The sequence below is a fragment of the Lemur catta genome, chromosome 18, assembly GCF_020740605.2.
Source record: "Lemur catta isolate mLemCat1 chromosome 18, mLemCat1.pri, whole genome shotgun sequence".
Taxonomy (NCBI): domain Eukaryota; kingdom Metazoa; phylum Chordata; class Mammalia; order Primates; family Lemuridae; genus Lemur; species Lemur catta.
The window spans coordinates 27286963-27312220 of NC_059145.1; the positions used below are offsets into that span (position 1 = coordinate 27286963).

The 25258-nt window shown below is 38.6% G+C and overlaps 1 protein-coding gene across 7 annotated transcripts in view; it reads right to left on the reverse strand.

Moving 5' to 3' along the window:
- ATXN7 (ataxin 7) overlaps positions 1-25258 on the reverse strand; it is a 130713-nt gene that overhangs the window by 21482 nt on the left and 83973 nt on the right. For all 7 annotated transcript variants that reach the window (XM_045530694.1, XM_045530693.1, XM_045530699.1 and 4 more), the window contains one exon: positions 1954-2206. In XM_045530694.1, the coding sequence (XP_045386650.1) occupies positions 1954-2206 (253 nt within the window). The remainder of the gene's footprint in view (positions 1-1953; positions 2207-25258) is intronic.

Genomic DNA, 25258 nt, shown 5'->3' on the forward strand with positions numbered 1-25258 from the left:
ACCTCTTAGAAGGCAACTTATGAATTATGCTAGCTCTATCCAGAAAAACCAGTAAGGTTCACACTTATCAAGCCGATAAGCCCTTCCGGTGAGGCAAAACTCTCAGTGGGCCATCAAATTTATCTGACCTTTTATCATTTTGGAAACATCTCACACGTGAGCCTACGGGAGACTTGGATCTGGTACCCAATGCAATTTCTATAAGAAGCAAAACATGGAAAGGTCTAAGAGGACCAAAGACTATTTGCAGAACCCTTCGAGAACATCTTTTGAGAAATGCCATTTTTAAGAAAGAATTCATCAAAACACACTAAACTTCCAAGAAATGTCACTAAAAACTTGTGAGAACTCAAACACACCTAACATTATCCCCAAGAGGCGGCTCTCTGCTTCTGTCAATGAGGGAGACCCATGTTTAGTTAATATATGTTGTGTCACTAAAGTGGCAATTCTCTAGTCCCTGAAAAGTTTCTATGATAGAAGCTTAGAATATAAGCACCTGGTACACAGTTGGTGAGTGCTGAATATCTGTGCCACTAACAAAGAACTGATTTCTCTTAGAATCTTACTGACATCATCATTTTGCTTGGTAAACTAAAGATGTAGGTAGGAAGCTAACAGTTGGCTTGGTCCCCCTCTAAAGCCCTAGATCCAAATAATAAAGACTTGGATAGACAAGGTTTTATTATATAAACTTTCTTCAGTAGAGTCAGTGCTCTAACAACTGTTAAGCTAGCAAGTGACTTATGCGCTGCACTGGCATTTTCTTTGGCTTTCAGATAGCTCCTGGAATGAAAGCCAAGCTTGCTGTACTGCACTTTTGACAGAAGAGCAGGGGCTGGGGATTTAGCAGCCAGGCCAAATAACCCCAGATGGGTGTACCTGGCATAGCCTGACAGCAGTGGAGATACTGCAAGACATCATGGCCTCTCCCAGATGGCAAGGTCCTTGAGCAGTATCAGGTGCTGGACCCTGCCCTGAGATTAACCAGGTTACCAGATCTTGGGACCGAGATGTGTGGCATACCCTCCCCAAAGGGAGGGAGGCAGGCCCAGGAAAAGCCATCCACCAGCAGGCTGAGGGTTGCCACGAGGAGGCAAGATATGTGTATAACATGGGAGTGCACGGCCGCTCCCTCGCGTGACCTCAGGGAGCCTGCGAACCTACACAGCCACTGTGGCAACTTGCCAGAGACTTGCCTGGCAGGTGTGAACTTCCTTAGTCTTCCCTCATCCCTGCTGTGACATGAACCCAAGGCTCAGGGGAGGAGGCCCTGCTTCCCTATTTGCTTTGCAGGCCCCAGAAAATCCTAGAGCAGCATCTGGGAATCTCTTCACCTTTTTATCACTACTATTATCAACAACAACAGCTGCAAGAGTGCCAACATCCATTCGTTAACTGTCTCCTATGAGCTAGACACTACCACAGGTGCTTGACATATATTAACTTAAATGCCCAATAACCCTGCACAGTGACTATTCTTACAACCTGACAGACACGGTGCTTTGCCCAAAGCCCCACAGCTAGGAAGTGACAGAAGTGGGATTTGAATCCAGGACTAGCTGTCTTGAGGTTTTCTTGGACAAAGATCCTCAACCTCACTAAGCTTCCTTCTCCTCATCTGGAAAATGAGGATAACAATAGTATCTATCTTGTAGGGTTTTTGTGATAATTAAATGAGTACACATATATGGCCTAGTTTCAGGCACATAACAGGCACATAATAAAGGATCACTAAATAAGTATTATTAAACTTATTATTATTGCTATTACTATTCTGAAAAGTTTCCCAAGATATGATAAGAGGGGAAAAAAAGAACCAACAATATATATTTGAATTCTCTCCAAAGTGGGCTCTCTTTCACATTACTCACAGACACTGTCAGATGCCAGTGGTATACACAGTTCCATTTCTAGTAGGTAAGCTTTAAAAACCTTTTTGGCCATACTCACATTCTACTATGGGGGACTCTACTCTGCTGAATGGGATGCATTGGCCTGGTGTTCCCCCTGAGTGGTGGTTTCTCTTTGGGCGATTTCAACAACTTGGAACTTGATGAGGATGTGCTAAGGACACCTCCACTGGAAGAACGGTTGCTTCCACTTGCACTGCCTCCTTTGCTTTTGGACAGAGAAGGGAAGAAGGAAAATACTGAAGTGGGAGGAACGGCCAAAGAAGGCTTGCTGGATGAGCTATGTCTTCTTTCTGGAAACAAAAAAGAAAATAGAGAAAAAGACACCATGTTTCAGGGAAATCTCAAATGGAACTCCAGAAGAGTTCCCTGAAATCAACATATTTAGGTTAAAACATGTATCATTAAGTGAAAATATGTTAAACTCAGCCCTTTCAGACATAGCTTATCTAGATCTCACAGACTTACTTAGGATTATAGGAAATGGTCCTTCTGTTTCCGAAGTATCTCAGCATAAAAAAGGTTTATCACATATACCCATTAGGAAATTAAACAACCATCCTGAACATGAGAATACTGCCTTTCGGGTTTTGCATGTTAGAAATGAACCTCACTGGCTCCAACTTGCATTCAGAGAGGAAAATTATTCATTCATCTGCAGAGGTCTGCTAATTCACACTGCATGGAATTCTTTCTTTCTCTCATAGCACCTTTCTGATTTTCAAAATAGCACAATCTTAAGAAACAAGTTGTACCTTCTTTGTTTTTCTGTCACTACCCACCAGCATATGACACCAGATAAGATTGTTTGTAGAGTTATCTTATCGTTCCTCAAGAATCTGTGCTGAAATTTTCCAGTGAATCATTTCACCCCCCTCTTTTTAATAATCTCACTTGACTACAGATGGCATAGCTCTGGTTCACACCACTAAGATGCCAAAGGCGCAAGACAAAAATACCACAAATAGCTACGCCTGTTTTTTAAACCAGGAAGTAATTCATGGTTAAGTACAGACTACAAAGGTTTAGCTGAAAATAAACCTATCCACCAGAGAATCAGGTTTTCTCAGTCAGGCAATCCATACTAAAATAAATCAAGAGCTGTTGAAGAATGTTACCACTGAAAACAAGTAAATTATTTGGTAATTTTATCCACTTGAGTACCTTAGTGGCTGCCTTCAATTAAACTTATAATTTAAAATTTACATATTTGCTTAACTCTAAGTTTTAAAATGTACATGATCCAACATTGATATCACAATATGGGAGCCATATGAGTATTTAAAGCATTAAGCATGTTAGAATCAATGACTACAAGTATCACTTAAATGGTATATTTCCAAAGGTCTTCTTATAGTAGTCCTGAGCCTCTCAGTGAAGCTATGGTGACTTATTCCTGGAAGGACATTACTTCAGTGATGCTTTATGAGGTACTTAAAAGCCTATTTTACACCAGGAAAACAATATTACGCTATTGACAGACAAAATTCAAATTCCCCAACTCAACTACACAATCAAGGCTACAATCAAGCTAGGAAGGTTCAATGGATTGCAATTTGTAAGTGCTTCTTGCCTTCTCCCCTTCCTTCCCCCCAAGTATGAAAGCTGTATGTAAGGAAGGGAAAACTAAAGTAAGTTTAGTTTAATAATTTTCCAAATTTGGCATCTGAGGAGTTTTTTTTTTTAATTTAGTTTTTATCTCTTCTGTGATCCCAAAACACTCCGAACATACTTCCAAATGTCAGCATTTGTCAGCCAGAATTGCAAACAGTTTACATTTTGTCACCTGCCTCAGAGCTCCCATGAGCCATGTCTTGGTAATCTTCCTTTGTAAGGCATGGCACAGAGTAGGTCTTCAATTAACATTTGCATGACTGGTATAGTTTTTCTTGTGAAAAGAGTGATTTTCAAAAGGCCCTACACCAGTGGTTGTCAACCTTGGCTACATACTGGAATAACCTAAGTAAGGAGATTTAAAAAACATTTACACACAGGTACCTCCTTCAGAGATTATACATAAATGTTTGGCAAATAAATTTCACTGCTACTATTTATCTTAAACTAGTGTTTTTCAAACTTCCATCAACAGCAAACTATTTTTACTGTTCTTATCAAAGTCACATAAAATACTTTTTTTATTCAACATTTTAATTTAAATTATCAACTCTATCATTTTGTCCTCCTCCCAGTCTAACACTGACCAATATCTCATGGGGGCATCATTGGTATTTTGGACAGGACAATTCTTCAGCAGGACTTCAGGATGGTTAGTCTTCCTGGCTCCCTACCACTTAATCATGTAGGGCCCCTCTGCCAGAGATAACCTGAAACTGCTCCCCAATCCACTTCCAGATGGGCCCCAGGGTGAAGCAGGGTTACCACGACCCTCAGGTGTCTCAGAGCAAATGTGATGTATTTTCTCTGAAGAGCAAATGATAAAATTCCTGATGTAATTAAATACTGTCACTTCTGCTATAAAGCTTGTTTTGAGAATGTAAATTTATTCCAAAGCCACTGATACACTAAGGAACAATTTGAGCATAATGTGATTTTGTATTTGTTTTTTGGTAATTTTTGTCTATAAAAAACACTAGGTGAATGCAGAAAACTACATCCCGCTGAGCTGAGCCATGTGGGCATACACAAAACGCACGCCCTCGAACATCCGCCAGCACCTCAGTTCACCATGGGTGTTACGAACCATACCCATCCACATCTGGTGCTTACAACTTTCCATCCAATTTCAGATAACCTCCTTCCACCACTTCATAGTAACTCACAAGCTACAGCCCTTCCCACACCCACTACAATAAGCAAACACCAAGTCTTTTCAAGATAAGCTACCATGTTTATTCTAGTATTTATGTAATTTTAAACTATTTAACATATGTAAGACTGTGCTACTGTTTTCATTAGGTTTCTATCTTTTTCTGTGTGTGTCACTGATGAAGTTTTTGAGTGTTGTGCTGTAACCCCATTTTCCCAATAAGCCTCATGTGGTTTTTTATTGCGCAATTTTGCATAATGCAGTAATTTTTTAGGAATGCATGTTGTGTTATACTAGAACTGGCTAACTTTAAGCTTGTCCTTTCAATTTTCTATTCCCATTATGGTCCACCCTCCCCGTTTTCTTTAGTTAACATCATCTTTTCTTGTCTATTAACTCTTACTATGGGATTCAGCACTAGAAAATCAAGATTTAAAACTTGCTACCATTGAAAGTATGCTAATATATTAATATTGCAAAAAAATTCTATTTTCTACTGCAACAATAAAAGTATTTTAAAACTAAGAATGGAAATCCATCGTGAATGTCTTTCGTTCACTTAAACTTGAAACAGATTGTGTGTGTGTGTGCACGCGCATGTGTAAGCAACTGAGATCCTGGCTGAAAGTACCAGCTCAAATTCTTGTCATGCTACTGAATTAAGTTGTTCCTTTACTTCATCAACTGGTAACTTATTCTGTGACAAGGACAGCATCTGGCTTTCCCCTCACAAGCAAGCAAGGCGGAAAAACCAAATTTCATTATAGTCGAGATGGACTCCCCTCTTCCTTTCACTGTGGGTCTTTATTTTTCATAAGATTTTAACATGGCTTCCAGGTTAAAAAAAAGTGTTCCTAGATCAAAAGAGAAATGGGCAAATTATGGGTAGGGTTAGGGACCCTATATTAAATGGACAAAGTGGTGGCCAGATGCTAAGCATAACTGCAATGTGGTCTGCTGAGGAGTCCAAGTTGAGTTTTCAAAGCACTCCTCTCTCCAGGATCTGGCACCAGTCCAGAGAAAGCACACTCTGTCCCTGAATGAGGAGGGCATTGTGCATGGCTCCAGCAAGGGAGAGACAGGCATGCAGACCGACAGACAAGTACAGATATAGGGATAGAGCAGGGACAAAAACAGACAAACATGCCTGAGAGTGTGTGTGTGTATGTGTGGGGATGATGGGACAGACAGACAGACATGGTGCAGGGGCAAGAAGGGATGAAGGGGAGACAGAGAAGGAGCTTCACAGGCCTCTCTTCCCCCTTGTGGCTCCAACATGTGACATGGCTGAAGGCAAGGGCAGGATATGGGGGGTGGGGTGGCAGAGAGGACAGCTCTCTGTTGGTCTTCCAAAATGGACACAACCAATAATACTGTGCTTGTAATTTTGAATTCATGCTGAAATTTAAAAAATATAAATATTAACACCTAGGTAGAAACCAAAAAAAGTTCAAAGCAAATAATTAGATCTTTTTATGCCATGAACAAATATTGCTTCAAAAACTAAAAATAATTTATAATGTACCAAGTGTCAAAGTTAGGGCACAAACCTAAAAAGCAGTCAAATAAAATTGTAACTTCAAATGCTATCATTCATAACTGAAAAAAATCTAGAGGGATGCATGTCAAGCTTTTTAAAAAACAGTTATCCCTGGTATTATGGGTCTATTGTTTTTCTATAATATAGTTTATTTGATTATCAAATATTAATACATACTTTTAAAAAGGGGAAATTTGGTGTTCTGGTCTCAATTTCACACATGCCAAAATAAAGCAAAGCATACTATCATTCATGAGCACAGTGTCAATTTGTGCCATTCCCAACGGGCATCATGCAAGAGTGGCTAATGACTAAGAAACCCCCACAAAACAACTTTTACTCTGGGCTCTTTTCTTACATCTTATTAAACCTTTTTCTAATCTTTTATCTAATCAAAACAACTGACCAATGAGAAGTCTCACCTTTAACAACATCATCATCAACAACAGCTGCTACTGTTTATTGTGCAGAAACCATGTGCCAGGCGCCATGCTATGGATTTTAAGAGGATTATCTCATTCAATCCTGACCATCTTTCTAACAAAGTAGACAATATTATTATCCCCACTTTCTAGATGAGGAAGTAAAGGCTTTAAAGGACTCAACTCAGTTACCCAATGTCACACAACTAGTTAAGAGGCAGGCTGACTTCAGCACCCAAGTGAAAGCACACAGCAACTCGCCTGCTCTTAAATGGCATCGCTATTATCGCAAGCTGTAATACATGATCCAAAGGCAGACAGAAGGCAGGGGTAAAGGTGAGGGTTGGGACATAAATCTGCAAGACACCCACCTTCCAAGTGCTCAGCAAAAAGAGGCTAACTGTTAGCATAAAACATACAAAACTGTTAGCTGAACATACAAGGTCACTGATGATAGTGTTTTTGTAAATTCAGGGTGGGATCCAGAATCTGTTTAAGGGAAAACCAAATTGTTTTAAATGTCATCTTTCCATTTTGCTCTCCTAAAGATCAGTTATAGGTGTGTCAGCCAGCGTAGAATTGTTGTTGTTTTTTTTTTTTTTTTGCTCAGGAGTCCTTAAACTATCCAAGATGCTTTGAAGAATGAATTGTGGTAGAAAGGACCAATCAGGGCTGTCTTTCTGGCTTGGCTAAAAGGAATCAACTTACACAGTTCCCAGATGAACATGTTCTATCTATAAAGGACCATTAGGAAGAGCAGCAAATACCTGTTTGATAGTATTAGGCTGGACTCCATCAACCAATACAATTACGCATGCTTCTAGTCACTCTCCGGTTATTTATGGCCACCTTCCCAGCAGAGACTCAGGGCTGTAGCCCACAGTCTTTTTCTTTTCTTTTCTTTTCTTTTTTTTTTGAGACAGAGTCTTGCTCTGTTGCCCGGGCTAGAGTGCCATGGCATTAGCCTAGCTCACAGCAACCTCAGATTCCTGGGCTCAAGTGATCCTGCAGGCCACAGTCTTGATATGCACTGGCTGAGTAAGTTATGAGCCTGAATAGAATCCAAAGACAAATGAAAATACTCTATAGATGGCCTGAAAAGGGCAAGAACTTTGGAGTCAGAGTTATGTGGGTTCATATCCTTGCTCTGCCAGTTACTAGCTGGGTGACCCTGGGCAACCAGCCCACTTCATCCTCCTTGACAGAGTCTTCATCTGCCAAGTCTACTTTGCAGAGCTGTTGGGGATTAAATGATAAGGAGCTGCAAAGCCTGCAGCCCAGGGCCTACTAAGGACCAGGTACTGGGAACTCAACAGTGACAGATGCTCCCTGTTAGCTAAGCTGATGTCTGCTACAGACTCATTTCTTTAGACAGAAAAGTATTTATAAATCTCCTGATTACTAAAGCAGGTAGAAAGTAGTTAAGAACACATCAAACCATCTCTACTCTATGTTCTACAGCATGGTAAGGACTTAGTTCATATATTTTTAGATGTCATTCCAGGAAGATACTAAACTCTTCTCAGATAAGAGCTCAACTTTTAAAGTTCACTTAAAAATGAACAAATTAATACCAAACAGAAAGAAAGTTCATTCAAGCTAAAATTATTTCATAAATAAAAGGCTGGCTCATTTTCCTAACAGAACTGAGGAGATACTCAGGAAGAACTGCAGGTGGAAAGGAATAAAGTAAAGATGAAGTCTCAAATTCAGTTTATGGATCCAAGGGTGGAAATCTGGGGTAAGATTATCAAAGTAATAATTTCTAAAACCCACAAATTTTTCTTTAAACGAAATGCACACTTTTAGATAGATTCAGTCAGGTAAGGTTAAACAGAGTGCGCACACTGCACAAAAAGGCTTTATAAGAAATACCAATGCACACTTCAAAGAATACATGATTTCCTGTGGTCTCTGGCAGTCCCATTCCATAAACACCCCACAATCACGATCCTACTTAAAGCAAGAGTTTTTAATAATCAAGCTTACACATGGCTATAAAATGTAAAACACAGATAAAGATGCACAGAGTCTTTGGCCAGGCATAGCAAGTAACAATGCCTATATTAAAAGCTCAGTTTAGAAACTTTGGGTCATTCACTAAGCTGTCCCTTTATGGAATTAATTAATTATTTTTATGTTCAGGTTGAAAAATAACTGCAATGTGTTATCTATCATATAGTTCCCAGTTAGCCCAAACTGTCATACTTGACTTTCAAGTCACCAGACACAACTCATGAGGTGTCAACTGGCATCCTCTGTTTTTCACAAGGATTATGACCCCTAAGAAACATCCGAGCGCAGGACCTGAGGCAGACTATAAATCAAGACTCCATTTTTTTTTTTAAATCTCAGGATTTCTTTCTTACACATCTACTTTACTCCACACCAGCGGTTTCCCTAAACTTTTGTCATTCACAAGTGAATCATGTTTTGAATCCTTCACCAAATCTGCACAATGTGTGGACTATAATTTACTTAACACATTTTTAAAAATTCAGTGGCTGACTAGGAGCTTTCTAATTTAGAATTGTCCTAAGCTACAGTATCTATGAAAGAATGAGTTTGGGTTTGACACTGGAGTTATACATGTATTTTTCCTAATAATTATTAAAAAATACTTGGCATTCCACTTAAAATCATACCACGGGCTACATATGGACATTAGGCATTTAACATTTTCTCACTATATTTATTGTTGTCAACTTTTTCCTGTAAATTTTCTTTTCTTTTTAAAAGCACTCACATATGCCTTATCAGCAAACATGGTCCCACTTCATCCACTCTCGGTTGTCACAGGGTCTTTTTCATTCTAAATCTGCTTTTTCTTTGATCCAATTTGTTTAGATTCCCCAGGCACTTGATGAAACTATTCCAGAGAGACCTGGGTGTAGTCTAATTGCTGAAAAGGAAGCAAATTGGTAGGACTGTCCCTGGAACATTCAAATCTCAAGTTGGCAAATCCAGAGCTGACCTCTGACATGCAGTTCCTCAAAGGACAATTAGCCAAAATTGAAGCTGGGAGGCAGGTTCGGAGCATGCTTAGGTGGGTTACAAATGGCACTGGAAAACACTGAGAAAGAAAAGGTCTTTACCACAAAGCACTCAGCATCATTTCCACTAGAGAGATTTAACTGAAAAGGATGATTTCAAACTAGCTGCCCTAACAAATTAGTCTCCAACTGTTACCTCTGCCAAATGCATTTCTCCTCCCCCTAAAGTGAAGGTGCTTTTAAATTAAAACATAAGGGGAATGTGCAGAAAAGAGAGTCATTTACAGCACTTGGGCCACTTGAAACAACTTTTCACCAAAGGTCTATAATCAAATTATCAAGCGCTTCAACTCAGTGCTTTATGACAGAAATAAAGGGCGCACTAAAGTATTCGGGTCTCTTGGCATTTCCACATCTCTGGGCAGGGCGGCACGGCAGCATACCCATTCACACTGGCTGCATGAAAGAGAGCAGATCACAAAGGGCAGATTACAACGGAGAACTCCACTCTTGTGGGGGAAGGGGCAGGCGTGAATGGATTGTAAATAATGTTGCTAAGAAAAGAGCAGAAATATGGCAACCTCAAATAATCCTCTTGCCAGGAATTCTCCCCAAGAGGACTGTTCTTTCTGAACTTTACTTTCAAGTATGCGAGAAATATGAAAAACTTATTGACTATCTGGAGAATATTCCTTCCCTGCCTGCTTAACTTTGTAGTTCTTTGCAAACATTTGTAAAACGCTTCTAAAAAAAAAATCCAAATGCTTTATTGAAAGATATGGAATGATAGAGAAAAAGAGGGGGTACTGAATGTTGTAACAGTTGATCACCTCAGCTGTGAATATAACATCTCTTCTTCATAAGACTGTCATAGACAATTTGTCTTAAGGAAAATTGAATGGTCTGAGTGATCAGTTTATTTCCCGAAGGGTGCCCTTCCTATGCTCCTGCAATCCTGTTCAAGGCACAAACTTTTAACCTGAGGGTTATCACCCTCTCACACACACACTTTCTCTCTCTCTCTGAAAGTACCTTTTGGGGAAAAAGGCTGCTACTACTTTGAACAAAATATAGCCACCAAACTGTTTATGCCACCTCTGTGATCTTCGTGTCACCATTTCTGACTACAGATATCATGCAATGAATGATATGCTCGCGGACACTTCTACTTTGCTAATAGCCATAAGGATTTCTCTCTGCCATCCCCAGGAAGCAGTGATATCCAAATGATGCAGACAGAGTACAGCATCAATCATCCTGTCTGAAACAAATATGATCTCACTATCTGAGTGACACACAACATTTTGTAAAATTTCACTCCCCTGTGTTCCTCTCATGCCATCATTCACTTGAAATGTTTCTATTCCTCAGGTACCAACACACCAGAAGAAAAAAAAAAACGTGCCAAAACCAAAAATCCACCGGTCTGTAGTTACTTTAGATTTAATCCTCTATTAGGGGGAAAAAAACACTCTACAATCTCAGCAATTTACAAATTTAGCCTGTCATGTGTAACTCAAGCATCAAGCATACTCAGTCCTTACACAAGCCATCTCTGTAGCCACATTTTGGGTCTCGGTCACCGTTTTTCCCAAATGAAAGATACAGGGCCATCACCAAAATGCAAAAAGAGTTAAAAAACCAAAATTATGCCTTCACCACTCCAATTTTTACATATACACATAAGGAGAGTGAGAATAGAAGGAACCTGCTAAAACTCAAATTAGAGGAGTTGTCTTGTTTTTATTTGGTTGTTTTTGTTTATTTTTAAAAATTGGAACGTCTGTGTAGGAATCCCAAGAGGGAGCATCACGTTCCCAGGCTGGGAAAGAAGGGCAGCTCCAAGGTGCATCTGCTGAAAAGTGCTGCACTGAGATTGTCAGTCACAACCCTTACTGCCATTTTCCACTAGTTTTGTATCCTTTTTATTTCAGTTTATTCTGGGTGCAGGATGGGGGAAGGACCCAAAGACTGGAACATGGGAGTAACAAAAATCTCATGCTCAGAACACAGCCTAAAAGCCTCCTTCATCGTACATTCGGTTAATAAGGAACGGGTGATTAATTACTTAAGAATGCCAATGTTTTCAATGAGTTTGCAACACGTGTTTATTTTTCTGAAGAGAGAAACAGTATCTGCTCCACCTGCAGGCCAGAGCTGTCAACTAATAAAACACCAGAAGTGATATGCAAAAACGAAACCAGAAACAGCAAAACTAAAACTGCCTGACAAGAGTTTTTAGAAAAATGAATTATAGGGAATCAACAGCAATTTGATTAAAGGTTTAAGATCTATTTGTATTTAAAGTCCTACAACTGGGGAGCTAAATTTCGACCTCAATTAAAACCATCTGGTCCAGTTCTTTATTGCAGAAGCCATGAAATTTGAATCCAGTGAAAACTAAAGAACTCAACTGTCACCTCACTATCCTGCATGAAGACAGAGGGCATGAGATAGGTAAAGTAACCCTGAGAACAGCCTCCCCACCTACCCAAGGAGAATCAGCTTAGCTCTGCTGGCTACCTTAATAACACAACTGAAAAAAAAATCGTCATTTCTGGCAGTCAGTCCATAATTAAATTTTTATACACTCAATTTAAGTTGCTGAATGACTTCCTAGGGTTACTGTTTGTATTTTGAAGTTGTTCTTCCTCTTAACGCAGTGTTCTGTTTGAAACTTTGCTATGGATTTGAAGTATCTGACAAAAGAGCTTTCAAACACATTCTACAGGAAACACTGCGAACTGCCTGTCATGAAACCTCATTTACCACAAGTAAGATAAAAAATAAACAGTTAAAGCGTGTTACAACGTCCCTCCATTTTTAGAGAGCGACGTAACCAGTGCTCTCCTTGTTTTGAGATATGGGAACGGTTTGGTGCAAACCTCAGCACTTTGTTGGAGTTAATAGCAAACTCGACTCCTGTCTGCATTTGAACTTTGGCCAGATCACTCAAATGACATTTCAGAATGGCTCCTGTGGACAGCTTGCTGCAGCTAATCCCTCCTGCTGCAATTACCCACTCTGATCCCCTAGCTCTGCAGAGCTCCCTCCCTCCACCACTTGAGCGACAGAGCCCTCCTGGACTGCTGGCAGGGCAGGACAAACATCAGGAGGAAAGAGGCCTGCACTAACTCTTCCCAACTCCGCTTGGTTCTCTGTAATGTTAGCAAAGACCTAACCCACCTTATGCAGGCTCATCCAGAACTGGGCCCTGAGCCAAGCCCAGCCTCTGAAAACTGCCTCGGAAAACTTACCCAGTCGAGCTTTCAGCCCTTGCACAGAGGAAGGGCTGCTCTGGAGAGGCGTCTTGTTACCTTCCATTCACAGAATTTGGTTGTGCTTCATTGCACACTTGCTACTGCAGCCTTGCATCATGATTTGGGTCTGCCCACCAACTCCAAATATGCTCCATGTTTGGGCTTATGTAACATTTGCTACTACTGTAAAAAGCACTTGAATTACAAAGGTCCTGGCAGATCAACAGAAAACAGGGGGTGGAGTCTAATTTCATCTAATATGGTCATACAAGGCGTCCTGGCCGGTGTAAATTAATCCTTCTATTTGAAAGGCAACTTGCCAAAACTGGGGAAGGTAGAATTTATAAATTTAACTTGCTAAAATGTGTATTACTCATACTCTGATTTTTCTGAATACCTTTCAACTGACATTGCTATTGCCAGGTATATTAGAAAATTCACATGATTCATTAGAAAACCTACATTTTAAGTCTCAGAGCCTAGAAGTCTTAAAGTTAAAAATTTCTATAAATATTAGCTGCCTTTTTCCATGTTTGATTTGCTCTATACTATCTATCCTTACGAAACTTTAAAAAATAGTGTTTTTTTTTTGTTATATCTAAGCATACTTTTCCTTCCTAAATCTAGTAACAAAAATCTTAACCCATTTTCTGTGCATATTTATAAAATATGTATAATTTTATATCCATCTGATGGTCCAGAGTTTGGTGTTCAATCACTGGAGGATTGACTAAAACTGGGGAACCTCTTCTATTTTTAATCCAAACATTTCTCTAGAGTGGCTTCTTGTAAACAGTGTCTTCCTGGTCTGGCCGTTTCTCTATGTCAGCCCTATTACACTCCCTCTCTGGTCAGTGGACAAATCTTATACTATTAAACAAACTGCCAACTGATCTGAGTTTTATGATAATAATGGCAAAGATGCATGATAGTTCAGAATGGACTCTTTTAAATGTCAAAAAGAGAAAGAGGCTGGGCGCAGTGGCTCACGCCTGTAATCCTAACACTCTGGGAGGCCGAGCCGGGTGGATTGCTCAAGGTCAGTAGCTCGAGACCAGCCTGAGCAAGAGCGAGACCCCATCTCTACTAAAAATAGAAAGAAATTATGTGGACAGCTAAAATTATGTATATAGAAAAATTAGCTGGGCATGGTGGCACATGCCTGTAGTCCCAGCTACTCGGGAGGCGGAGGCAGTAGGATCGCTTAAGCCCAGGAGTCTGAGGTTGCTGTGAACTAGACTGACGCCATGGCACTCTAGCCAGGGCAACAGAGTGAGACTCTGTCTCAAAAAAAAACAAAAAGAGAGAGAGAGAAAGATTCTTCTACAGAATCCTATCACCCCCACACTGTATATTTGAGAAAAGTTATGAATTACATGTGTGGAAATGATTTTGCCTGGAAGAAGAGAGGAACAGTTCTGAGGCATGGAAACAGCTTTTATCAGACAAGACACAAATTCTAAACTGTCTCTAAAACAGAAGAATTGTAGCTATACTGCGCTACTTTCACAGCAAGCATTCAAATTCCAACCATGCTGACAATGTTAAGGTCTAGGGAGTTGAAACCCATTTTTCCACCCAAGATTTCTTACAGCCGTATTCATACAATCCAAAACTATCATGGCCGTTAAAAGACACTAAAAGAACACAAAGGAAGAGCCATCAGCAGGTCTTAGAAGCACAGGATGAGGGTACTCCTCCCAAATCTTTTCAAAAGTTCATTAGCAGAAATAAGGATTTTAGGTTAATTCACTGAAGCTTTTCTTAAGCTAGAAAAAAAAAATATGCCATGGCTATACTGACTGCAACAGGTCTTGGTATTATTCATTGCACCTCACTTGCCCTCCCTGATGGGCAAGTGAGGAGTTTCCTTGATAGCAGAATAGAATAGCAGAACAGAACTGGGTTAAGAGCACCTTTCTCAGCCTAAGCCTCAGTTCTGTATCACTGCACTTGTCGGACAGGACACCAGAGTCCTTGCTAACCTCCTAGCACAAATGCTTGCTGTTCTAATCTTCTCTTTTGCATATGGTGATAGTATTAGTGGGAGAAAAATCATTATGACAACCAGCCAATCAATGACAGTTCTGGGAATGAAGTCTTTCTGTAGCCCTGATGAAAATTTAGCAAATGCCTACACTTAAGTTTCATATAAGAAGAAGAAACAATTTGAACTTTTTAAGACTTACATCAGAAAAGGGAAAAATGGTACTGTAAGCCAGGAAGATATAATTTTGTATACTAAGAACATACACAAATACACAAAAAATGGGAATAAAGCCCACAGTTATAAACAATCATATATGCCTCTCTTAATGCCCTGAATAAAATGTTTAAGCAAATACTGTTTCTGTTCTGCTTAGAAAGCACTATTTTCTTCAAAACCACTTCCCAATATCCTATCAAAATAAAGTTTATTTTGATATTCAATCTCCCAATGAAGGCTTGCGTTTATGTGTCTAGGTCTAGGGGCATAGTCGTATTTCTTTTATCCTAGGAAAAAAAATTATAAGACTACAGACAAAAAAAAAAAAACAAGACTACACACTAAAATATCATTTTAATAGAATAAGATCTGTGCCTTACAGACCAAAAGTTATATGTATCAGCTGTAGTCTGGATGGTGTGCACATGTCAATTTTATTCTGGTGCACTAAGGGAGTTCTTTACTGACAAAACTTCTTCTGTGAATGAGCCCATTTGAAGTAAACAAGCAAGCCAGCAGCAGCCAGGAGGGGCAGCAAGGGTTTGGGTTCAGGGGGCAGCCAGCCTGCATTCTGAACACTTCTAGTTGTGTAGCCTTGGCCAAGAGACTTCTGTCCTCACCTGGGAGCTGAAACAGCCTCCTCCCACAGGGTTAGGGGTGCAAAGTAATCAAGATAACACATGTAATACAATGCCCAACACTTCTTAAATGTCCAGTGTTAGCTATTATGATTACAGCCATGGAGAAACTGGATGGACAACATCATTTGAAGGGAAAGGAGTCAAACAGTAAGACAGAGAATGACAGAGGTTTCTATTAGAGAAATTAGTCAAGTCCCAGAAAAATCTTAGGATTTCCTATACTGAATCCCTGAGAAGCCAGCAAAGGTGTCATTCAGTATTCTACAGGGCAACAAACTAGCTGTTGGCAGTTACGAAATACTGTGTTCCTGTCATCGGTGGTAGCCAGTTCTCCATTTTACAGGAATACAAGTCTCCACTAACTCCACTTCACTGTCTCAGCAGGCTGGGCGAGTTATAATTGGCCTTAATTGGCACTTAGAGGAGCTTTAACATTCCTTACCTGCTGCCAAGGAGCACTTGAAAGGGGAAAAAAGTATTTTCAAACTTGGAAATACCAAGCAATTCATTCAGCTGTGGGCCTGGAACCCTGTTATCCAGAATCAGATTAGCTTCACCAAGAAATGTTGCTATGTTATTATCCAGTGCTCATTAGGTACTCACGCTGGATTAGGAGAGGTAGGAGATGAAGTTTACAAGGAGGTAATTCACCTTGGGGCTAAAACCATGCAGCAGCCTTCCTCTAGCTGGCATCATCTGATCTTTTGGTGGATCAGGGCTCAGCCACACTTCATGTGTGTAAGGCAGGCAAATAAAATACATCTCCATGGCCTGATTTACATAGGCTTTGTGTTAAACAAGGTCTGACCTCAGCCCAGTTACTACCTGGTACACAAAATTAGTACTGCTAAAAGGAATCAATTATACAAAATGTAAGGAAGATAGTGAGATGAGAAATAAAATTGGTGACAGTTTTTCCTTGGCCCTGCATCACACCCAAAGTTGTTATCCTTTTAGAAGCTACATATTTGGCAGAGAGGAATCCCAGCCTAAGAGACCTAAATTTCTTCCCTAAATTCCATGCAGAATGAATAGAAATTTCCCTCAGATGCCAGGGATATTGCCTGTACCTGTCAATGAATATTTAAAAAAATCACCACTCATTTTGAAAGATCTTTTTCCCTCATATTATTAAATATTATCCAGACTTAGAAGACATTTGCAACACTGGTAGTAAAATCTGTGCTTGTTTGAGCAATTTATTTCAAATTAAAATTAGTTATATTTGTGTGTAAGCAAGGAACTGTAACAGGCTTTAGAAAAATACACAGAAACTTAGAAAAATAAATACAACAGCTACTCCTGACAGAGATACTCTCATACATGGCTGGTGGATATATAAAGTACTGCAGCCTTTTTGGAAAGTAATCTAGCAACAGCTATTAACATTGCAAATAACTACCTTTCTGACCCCAAGAATCCCTACCTGAGAAACCAAACCACCTGTAGTTAAAGATATATAAGCAGAATGGTTACTGCTATGTTGTTCAGGGGCAAAAAGCAAGAAACAAAATGAATGTCCACGGAGGGCACGTGTGAGGAAGGTATAACACAGCCACCCCTTAGAGCAGTATGCAACCATTAAACAGAGGGGATTAGTGTTATCTAGGGATGTGGATGGATTTCCATGAGGTATTGTTGAGTTGAAAACAAGAAGTGTGTATAATGGGATCCATTTTTTGTAAAACTATTACCAAAAACCCCTACTAATAAAATACATGATTCTATGTGTCTGTTATGTTATGAGCATGAGAAAAATACAGAAGGATGCATACTAAATTATACATTAAGAATGTGTACTATGGTTTACAGGATAGAGAGGCCTATGATAACTGGAAAAGGCGGAGAGGCAGAATGAGCCAATGAAATAAGAAAACGAAGGCTGCTCTAAAAATAGTATGTTTGAGGATTATACATTTGTGTGTTTATGTAAAAATACACTATGGGTGTATATATTTATATATTGTTTATACATATAATTATATATTTATATATTATTATAATATATGCATGTGCCAATCAAAAAATCTATAAAGAAATTAGTTTACCAATTTTTTTTGTTGTTGTAAAAATGCACTGTGAAGGGAGAAGAAAAATTTAAGAAACATTCAATTCTGGTACTACATCAAACAAGTATACTCTGATTGTATCACTCCTTTCATTGGGGTAGCTGAGCAGACTGAGGTTCCAGCAGCATGAAGAGGCACAGTTAAGAATCACACAGAAAAAGGTCTATTAGCCACTTTGGCAAAGCAACATTTTAACCTTCTAAAGCTCATTACAAATCATCAGTATTAAGAGTTCTAACAATCTTCTTTAAGATATCAAGCATAAAAGGAAATAAAACAAATTTCATTCCAAAGGTTTTTTTTTTTGATCTGAAAATAATACAAATCAAAAACTCTACCTTGTGTGAGTAAGGGCTTACTGCCTGTATTTTAACCTATTTTAAATTGAAATAATTACCTTCTCTGATTTTTTAAAAATTTGCAAACACACAAGGATGAAAAGGTATAAAATTACTTTGAAGTTTGTTTTGAGAATTGTTGTCTTAAAGAAAATGTATAAGTAAACCTAAAGACTGGGATTTCTGCATACACAATGTGGATTAAGGAGGAAAACAGCTAAATTTAGCTAGTACCCCCTTTGTTTCAAACCAGTTTTTTTAAGGGCTTGGACTAGCACATATATTGGAGGAATTATTCCAGCCAGGTAGTAGGTGCTATAACATAAAGAAGTGATAAATACTCCCTCTTCTGGTCATATGTAAGACCACAGCTTAATAGATTTGTATATATTAAATAGTCAACATACAAATTAGTCTTGTGAAAGGACTGTCAGGAAAAACACTTTTTTGCAAATCTAACTAAAGTATGGATTTATATCCTGAAATGTCCCCTTTAAATTCTGAAGCACAGCCATCTTATAATGGCTAATGATTCCTATATGTAGCACATAAGTCAAGGGTGGCACTGGTGAATATTAACAATTTATATATTTTTTAAAAATATTAATTTCTTGTTTAATTTTTAATCAAGACTGTTTTTACAAAAGAATTACAACTATTTTCCCCTACTTTATTACTGTATAATTGACAAAAAAGTTATATATATTTACAGTGTACAATGTGATGTTTTGAGATATATATTAATATATATACACACACACTGTGAACAATTTATACATATTAAAACTTGTTGATGTTGCCCAAAACTCAAATTTTCACTGTCTTATTCTGGTGACCCAAATGAGAGCTATTGAAGTAGTTCATTAAATCACAGTAGTACAAATCTGGACAGCAGCTGTGACCAGCCTCCATGTTGAGAATCAATATTCTAAAATACTAACAGACATTCCCAAAGACGAATGGTCTTTAAAGTACTGTATATAGTACACAATACTGAAAATCTAAATGTCCATCAATAGGAGACTGGTTCAATTACATTAATAAAGTGGAATAATAGGCAGTCTTTAAAAGGAATACAAGAGACCAATAATGCATTAACATGGCAAAATATTTAAGATACATTATTAAAGATTATTAAGTTAAAAAGGTAAATTCATAGAAAATCCAACTTTTCATGTGTGTGAGGGGGGAAAAAAGTATGCAGGTAAATATTATTTTGTCCAGGATCCAGTAACCTTCCAATGGTATGTCAAACTGCACCCCTGAAAAGACGAAGGAGCTTTGCTCATTCTGACTGCATTATTTATCCTCTTATCATTGTCTAATTCCTTTCTTTTACAATGTATTTTAATAATTAAAAACAAAAATATATGTATGTTTTTTTAATCAATATAGTCTTGTTACCCAATGATACATGGGAAGTCCTAGGAGAGGGAATACATTCTCTTTTGTTTCCTGGCTTATATGACTAGAGTACTATAACACTAAAAAACAAACAAACAAAAAATTGAAAAGAACAAATGACCCCAAAACTTGGCTTCACTGCAATAATTATTTTCTTCCCCTACAATCTTTAGAAAATGTCTAAAGACTGAATATAATACATCAAGGCTTTTCATTCAGGTCAGTGCACCTTATTAAAAATAAATGCCCATATACAAATTGAAAGAACAACCTTCTGATCCATAAGCTAAAGTAAATTCATCCAGCTGCTTAAGCCAAAAACCCCATGAGTCATTCCTCCTCCCTTCCCTTTCCAGGCCATCCGCAAGCCCTGCTGGCTTTATACTTCCTTTACACTTTCAATGCAGATTTCCATCATCTCCACACCGCTCTGCCCCTGTTACTGCAATCCTAAACTAAGCTTTCTCTCCAGATCCAGTGCAAAACAGCCCCCTAACTGGTCCCCACCTTTGCCCACTATGTTCCACAGAGCAACCATAATCAGATCATGGCACCTCCTGGCACAAAATCCTCCAGTGACTTCGTATTATGTGTACTGTTCAATCCTGATTCCTGTCATGGTTTGCAGGGCCCAGTGTCATCTAGCCCTGGCCCACCTTCCTCCCCTTAATTCAACTTCAACCTAGACTCCTTTCTGCTTACATTGTTGTTCGGCATCCTCACTGGCCTTTCTGCCAAGCCCATTTCCATCTCAGGATCTGTGCACTTGCTAGTTCCTCTGTGTAAAACACTAGTCCTCCAGATCAAATGGGCTTGGCTTTCTTTCATCATGAGCTTAAATATCAAGTCCTCAGAGAGACTTTCTTTGACTAGCCTTATCTAAAGTGACCAGCCCCAGTCCTTCTCTCACATTATTCTAGTTTGATCACCACTTAAAATAACCTGATCTCACTCGATTTCATCTTTCTCTTTCCATCCTCCCCAATCAGAATATAAGCTGCATGAAATCAAAGACATTGCTCTTCTAGTTTAGTAAAGAGCAATGCCTAGCATATAGTAGGTACCCAATAAATATTTGTTAAATGTATGAATAATACAATTGCCAGGTTATTTACTTTCTTTTTAAAGCAATCCCAAGGGCATAGACATTAATAAAGGTACAGATAACAGTAAGAGGAAAAATCAAGACATTTTATTGCTAGAAATTTAAACATTGCTTTTACAAATGGCATAAATAACACCATTTTAAAGATACCTGCTTATGATACAACTAAGGAAAACAACATAAAACTATATTAGCTGGGAAGAGCACAGTCCTTTATCTGATGGTACTAATGTTATTTGAAACTTTTAATTAGCATTATTTGGCTTGCAGCAAAGAAAAAAATGAATATACTATATTTATTTTACATCATGCTACTCAGTGACAAGAAGTTTAGGTCAAAGAGTTAACTTGGAATTTCCTTCCAGATTTAAATTAATGTCTACCTTGACATCATTCATGTTTTCATGTGCTTGTTCTGGTTAGTTCCCATCTCTGGCTCATTCCCCAACTGCTAGAGAAAGGCCTGGTATGTGTCTCTGAAGCAAAAGAACAAAGTATTTTTTGCTCTGCAACAAGTTTCAGTCTTTATACTGACAACAGAAATAAATATGTCAGCCAATTCTATAAAGAAGCTTTATAAAAATACCAGGCTCATACAAAAAGAAGAGTTTGGCTTTGGATAGCTACTATGCTTTAAAGTAGAAGAGGGGGAAGAGAAATCCAATGACTATGCTAAATTACATACCTACCTACTATCATTACATCTTCAAACTGCTAAATGTTCTCTGAAGTAACCAGTTTACAAAACTAATCCAGCGACTCCAAGCAATTTTAAAATTCTACTTGAGCTAAAATATCTGTCACTAATGATATTTTGTAACATGCAGGATTCATTATATCTTCTCTGGATTTTCTTTTAACTCTATGCATCCTTGTTATATCAAAATAAACAGATATTAGTAGGCAGAAAAGATGGCCTGGTTGGTACATTGTATCTGTGAATAAAATTTAATTTAGGAGTTTGATCTGTAAACTGAAAATAAAATCAATTCAGTGGATTGTTAACAAACAATAAGATAATACATGCAAAATGGCTTTGTAAATCACCAAGAACTATTAAAAGTTATCAATAGTATTCAGGCACTGTGGCTCATGCCTGTACTTCTAGAACTTTAAGAGGCCAAGGTGAGAGGATTACTTGAGGCAAGGAGTTTGCGACCAGCCTGGGCAACATAGGGAAACTCTACCAAAAATAAAAAAACTAGTCTGGCATGGTGGCACGCATCTGTAGTCCTAGCTGCTGAGGTGGTTGAGGCAGTAAGATCACTTGAGCCCAGGAATTTGAGGTTGCAGGGATTTATGTTTGTGCCACCATACTCTAGCCTGGGTATGACAAAACGAGACCCTGTCCCCTCCCTCCAAAAGTTATTAGTCAGTAGACTTTCAAATGAATGCCAGTCCTTTAACTATCACTGAAAGTTTCAAAGTAGAAAAAGACCCAGATTATAAAAATTTAGTGGCCAAATTTAGCACACTTGAGAGAAAAAGGAAACTTTTTATCTTTATCCCAAACCAGTTAGTTACTTAATAGTCAAATGAAACAATGCATTCAAAAGATACCTGAAGCTGTTACTTTCCAGGTCTAAGTCAATCAGATAGTAAAAGGGGTGTGTATATGTGTGTTCTGTATTAAATAGTAAAACCACTGCTTTGTGATGCAATTAACTTAATTATATGATGGTAATAGCTAGTCACAAGGTCACAACTATGTAAAATGTTAACAATGAATGAGAACCAGCATTTTTGCCAAAACCAGCCCATCAGACCTCATAGAGTAAGAGATTATTTTGCTCTTACACTACTAACATTCTTTGAAACTGATTAATTAGCTCAAAAAGTATGAGTAATTTCTCATGAGTAATTTACTCATCCTCTGATAAAAATGACATTTTAGAAAATATAATTTATGCTGGCATCCAAAAGAATCCAAACCACCTTAATGCACGTCAAGGAACATTAAGTCCAAGCAATGTGCAGCTGTTAATTTTACCGGATTTATAATATCTGCAAGTGGAGAAAGCTATAAGATCACAGCAGTGTTTCTGCTAAACCTACTTTCATAAAGTCATGAAAAAGCCAGATTTATGACATTTCCATTTGTGAACAGAGATCTGAGAGAAAGGCAGATGTTTTACACTGAAGCCACCAACAGACTCACATGCTATTCACAGTGACCAGTAGTGGCTCAATATATAATAGCAGTTAACAATGACAAAGGGTATTTGTCTTATGTGATCTTTTTTGCAGATCAACAGGAGGTTCTAGAATTCTGCTTTCAAAGTCTGTTATTTCCCAGGGCTAGAACTGGCCTCAGTAGCTAGCTCCTTAAAATGAGGAAACTAAATCCAAGAGCTTAAGCTGGTGTTTCCCAAAACATGAAATAGGTTATCACTCCCTAACATTAATAACATTAAGTCACAAGTAAAAATGTGATCCCTTTCCAAATCTCTTTCAATTCTTCTGATAACATCACACTACTGTGTGGATAACATTGCCTAAAATGTGCTAGTTTCCTTAACAAAGAGAGCAAGCCCTCAGGCTCAGAGCCATCATAGGCAAGAGCATCAATATAGAATTAAATCATCTTTTCACTGCATTTATTTTTACATTTACCATTTTTTATGGTAAACAACGCCAGTTTTCCTCTTTATAGTTCCAATAAGGTTTTCTTTATACATGGATTTATTTAAATAAAAGTGGTTCAATTTAAAGAAAAATATAAGTAGACTTAAGTCAGCAAATAATAAAGCTATACCGCAATTAAGGTTTGGAAAAGGTAGCTGAGCCGCATGTCACTACTCAAGCCTTTCTCAGAGACTCAAGCTGAGCCACAAAGTGAATAAGTGGATCAGCCCAACTAATCGAGGTAAATACTTCAATGGTTGATATCTGAGCAGGGTTTCAATTCGTTATACAGGTTCTAAATGTGGTACCTGTCTAAAATGAATTAACATCATTCATTATTTCCCCTAAGTAAGATCACCCGTATGTCTGCAGAAAAGACAGAGAGAGATAAATTATTTCTCATAAACAAACTCACCAAAACAGCAGAGCACAGAGCAGTGCAAACGTGCAGTCTATCAGAATCACAGGTCATGGGGAGTTCTCCCAGCATACAACCCCATATAACCCCAAAGGCACCACACAAAGTTATCCATCATCCTATGCTAATCCCACTGTTCAGATCCAGAGTAAATAAACAGTACCACAGTTTATGCTATTCAGTAGCCAGTTTAGGACCAACACATCTATCACTAATCAACTAAGATTCTCACTTCAGAAGAATGGTGTTACTGGCCCTAGGGAATGGCACCATCTCAGCTCTCCTTCATACTTAAAAGTTTTAAAGGCAATTAATGTGACATTTCTAGCACATAACACAAAGATTTAAAAATTGGTTTAAAAAATAGGGGCCTCCTTTCCTGCGATCCTTGCTAGACTCAACAAATCTCTTAGTGCAGATATGTGTCAGTCAGTCACTATGCCAGCCCCTGGGAGTACAAAGCAGCAGCTCCATGAGAGGGACTATATCTGCTGTGAAAGCAATGCATCCTGGCCAGCCTGCATGTCAGAACCAGCCCAGGGAGCTGTTTAAAACGTGGGTTCCTGGGTCCTGTCTCTGGAGATTCCCATTCACCGGGTCTGGAGTGGGCCTTGGGAAGCTGCCCACTTAGGAAGCTCCCCTTTGATTCAGATGCACAGCAGGTTTGGGATCTACTAATTCAAATTACATTTTTAAGTCTGAAATTAGCAGTAAGAAACATCTTGCTCCTAAAAATACTGAGTAACTGAAGAGAAACATGAGGCATGCTGAAGTATTTCAAAACATTAAAACAATATCAAGAAAGTATGGTATTACCATGTAGTTCCAAGGAAGAAAGCAATCTATACTATGAAAACAATTAGACTATAAAAAACTGGAAATGCCAAAATGACATTATAAATACTCACCATCACTTCTCAAATGGAAATCCTGGTTAATCATTAATTCCCCAAAAGGCAGCACAGCTAGTGAAAAAGTATAGGTCCTCTTACCACTCACCAATTCAGAGTAATTTTACCACCAACATTAACTGATTTACAAGCCTTGCTGCCACTGTAGCATCTTTTTCCAGTCCTGGCAGCAGTAGTTTTAAAGGAACGGCCTTGCTGGATTTTGTAGCAACTGCTCATTTATTCATAAAACTCATAGACGAATATCAACAATATATGTATTCACAGGAGACTGCCCACACATTTTTACCAATTTCATCGAAAGATAAGAAAATACAATCCCTCCTTTGCCAGGTATGTTTTTCTCCTAATGGTGTAATAAACAAACTACAATGGTCGCTCGGAAAGATTCTTAATTTGAAAACATTCTGTGTTTTCAACCATGAAAAATGAGAATGCAAGAATTGGCTTCCTGGAATTTCAACAACAACAACAAAAAAAGAAAGAATTCCAAAAATATTCTTTCCTGTCACAACTCCTGACCCCAAAAGATAGACGAGACAGTGTCAGCACTGGGGAATGGCTCTTGGTCCTGGGGACCCTGCCCACATCTCCTTCCTTCCAAGTGAGTGGGGTGTCACTCCAGGGCCACCACGTTGTGCCTCTC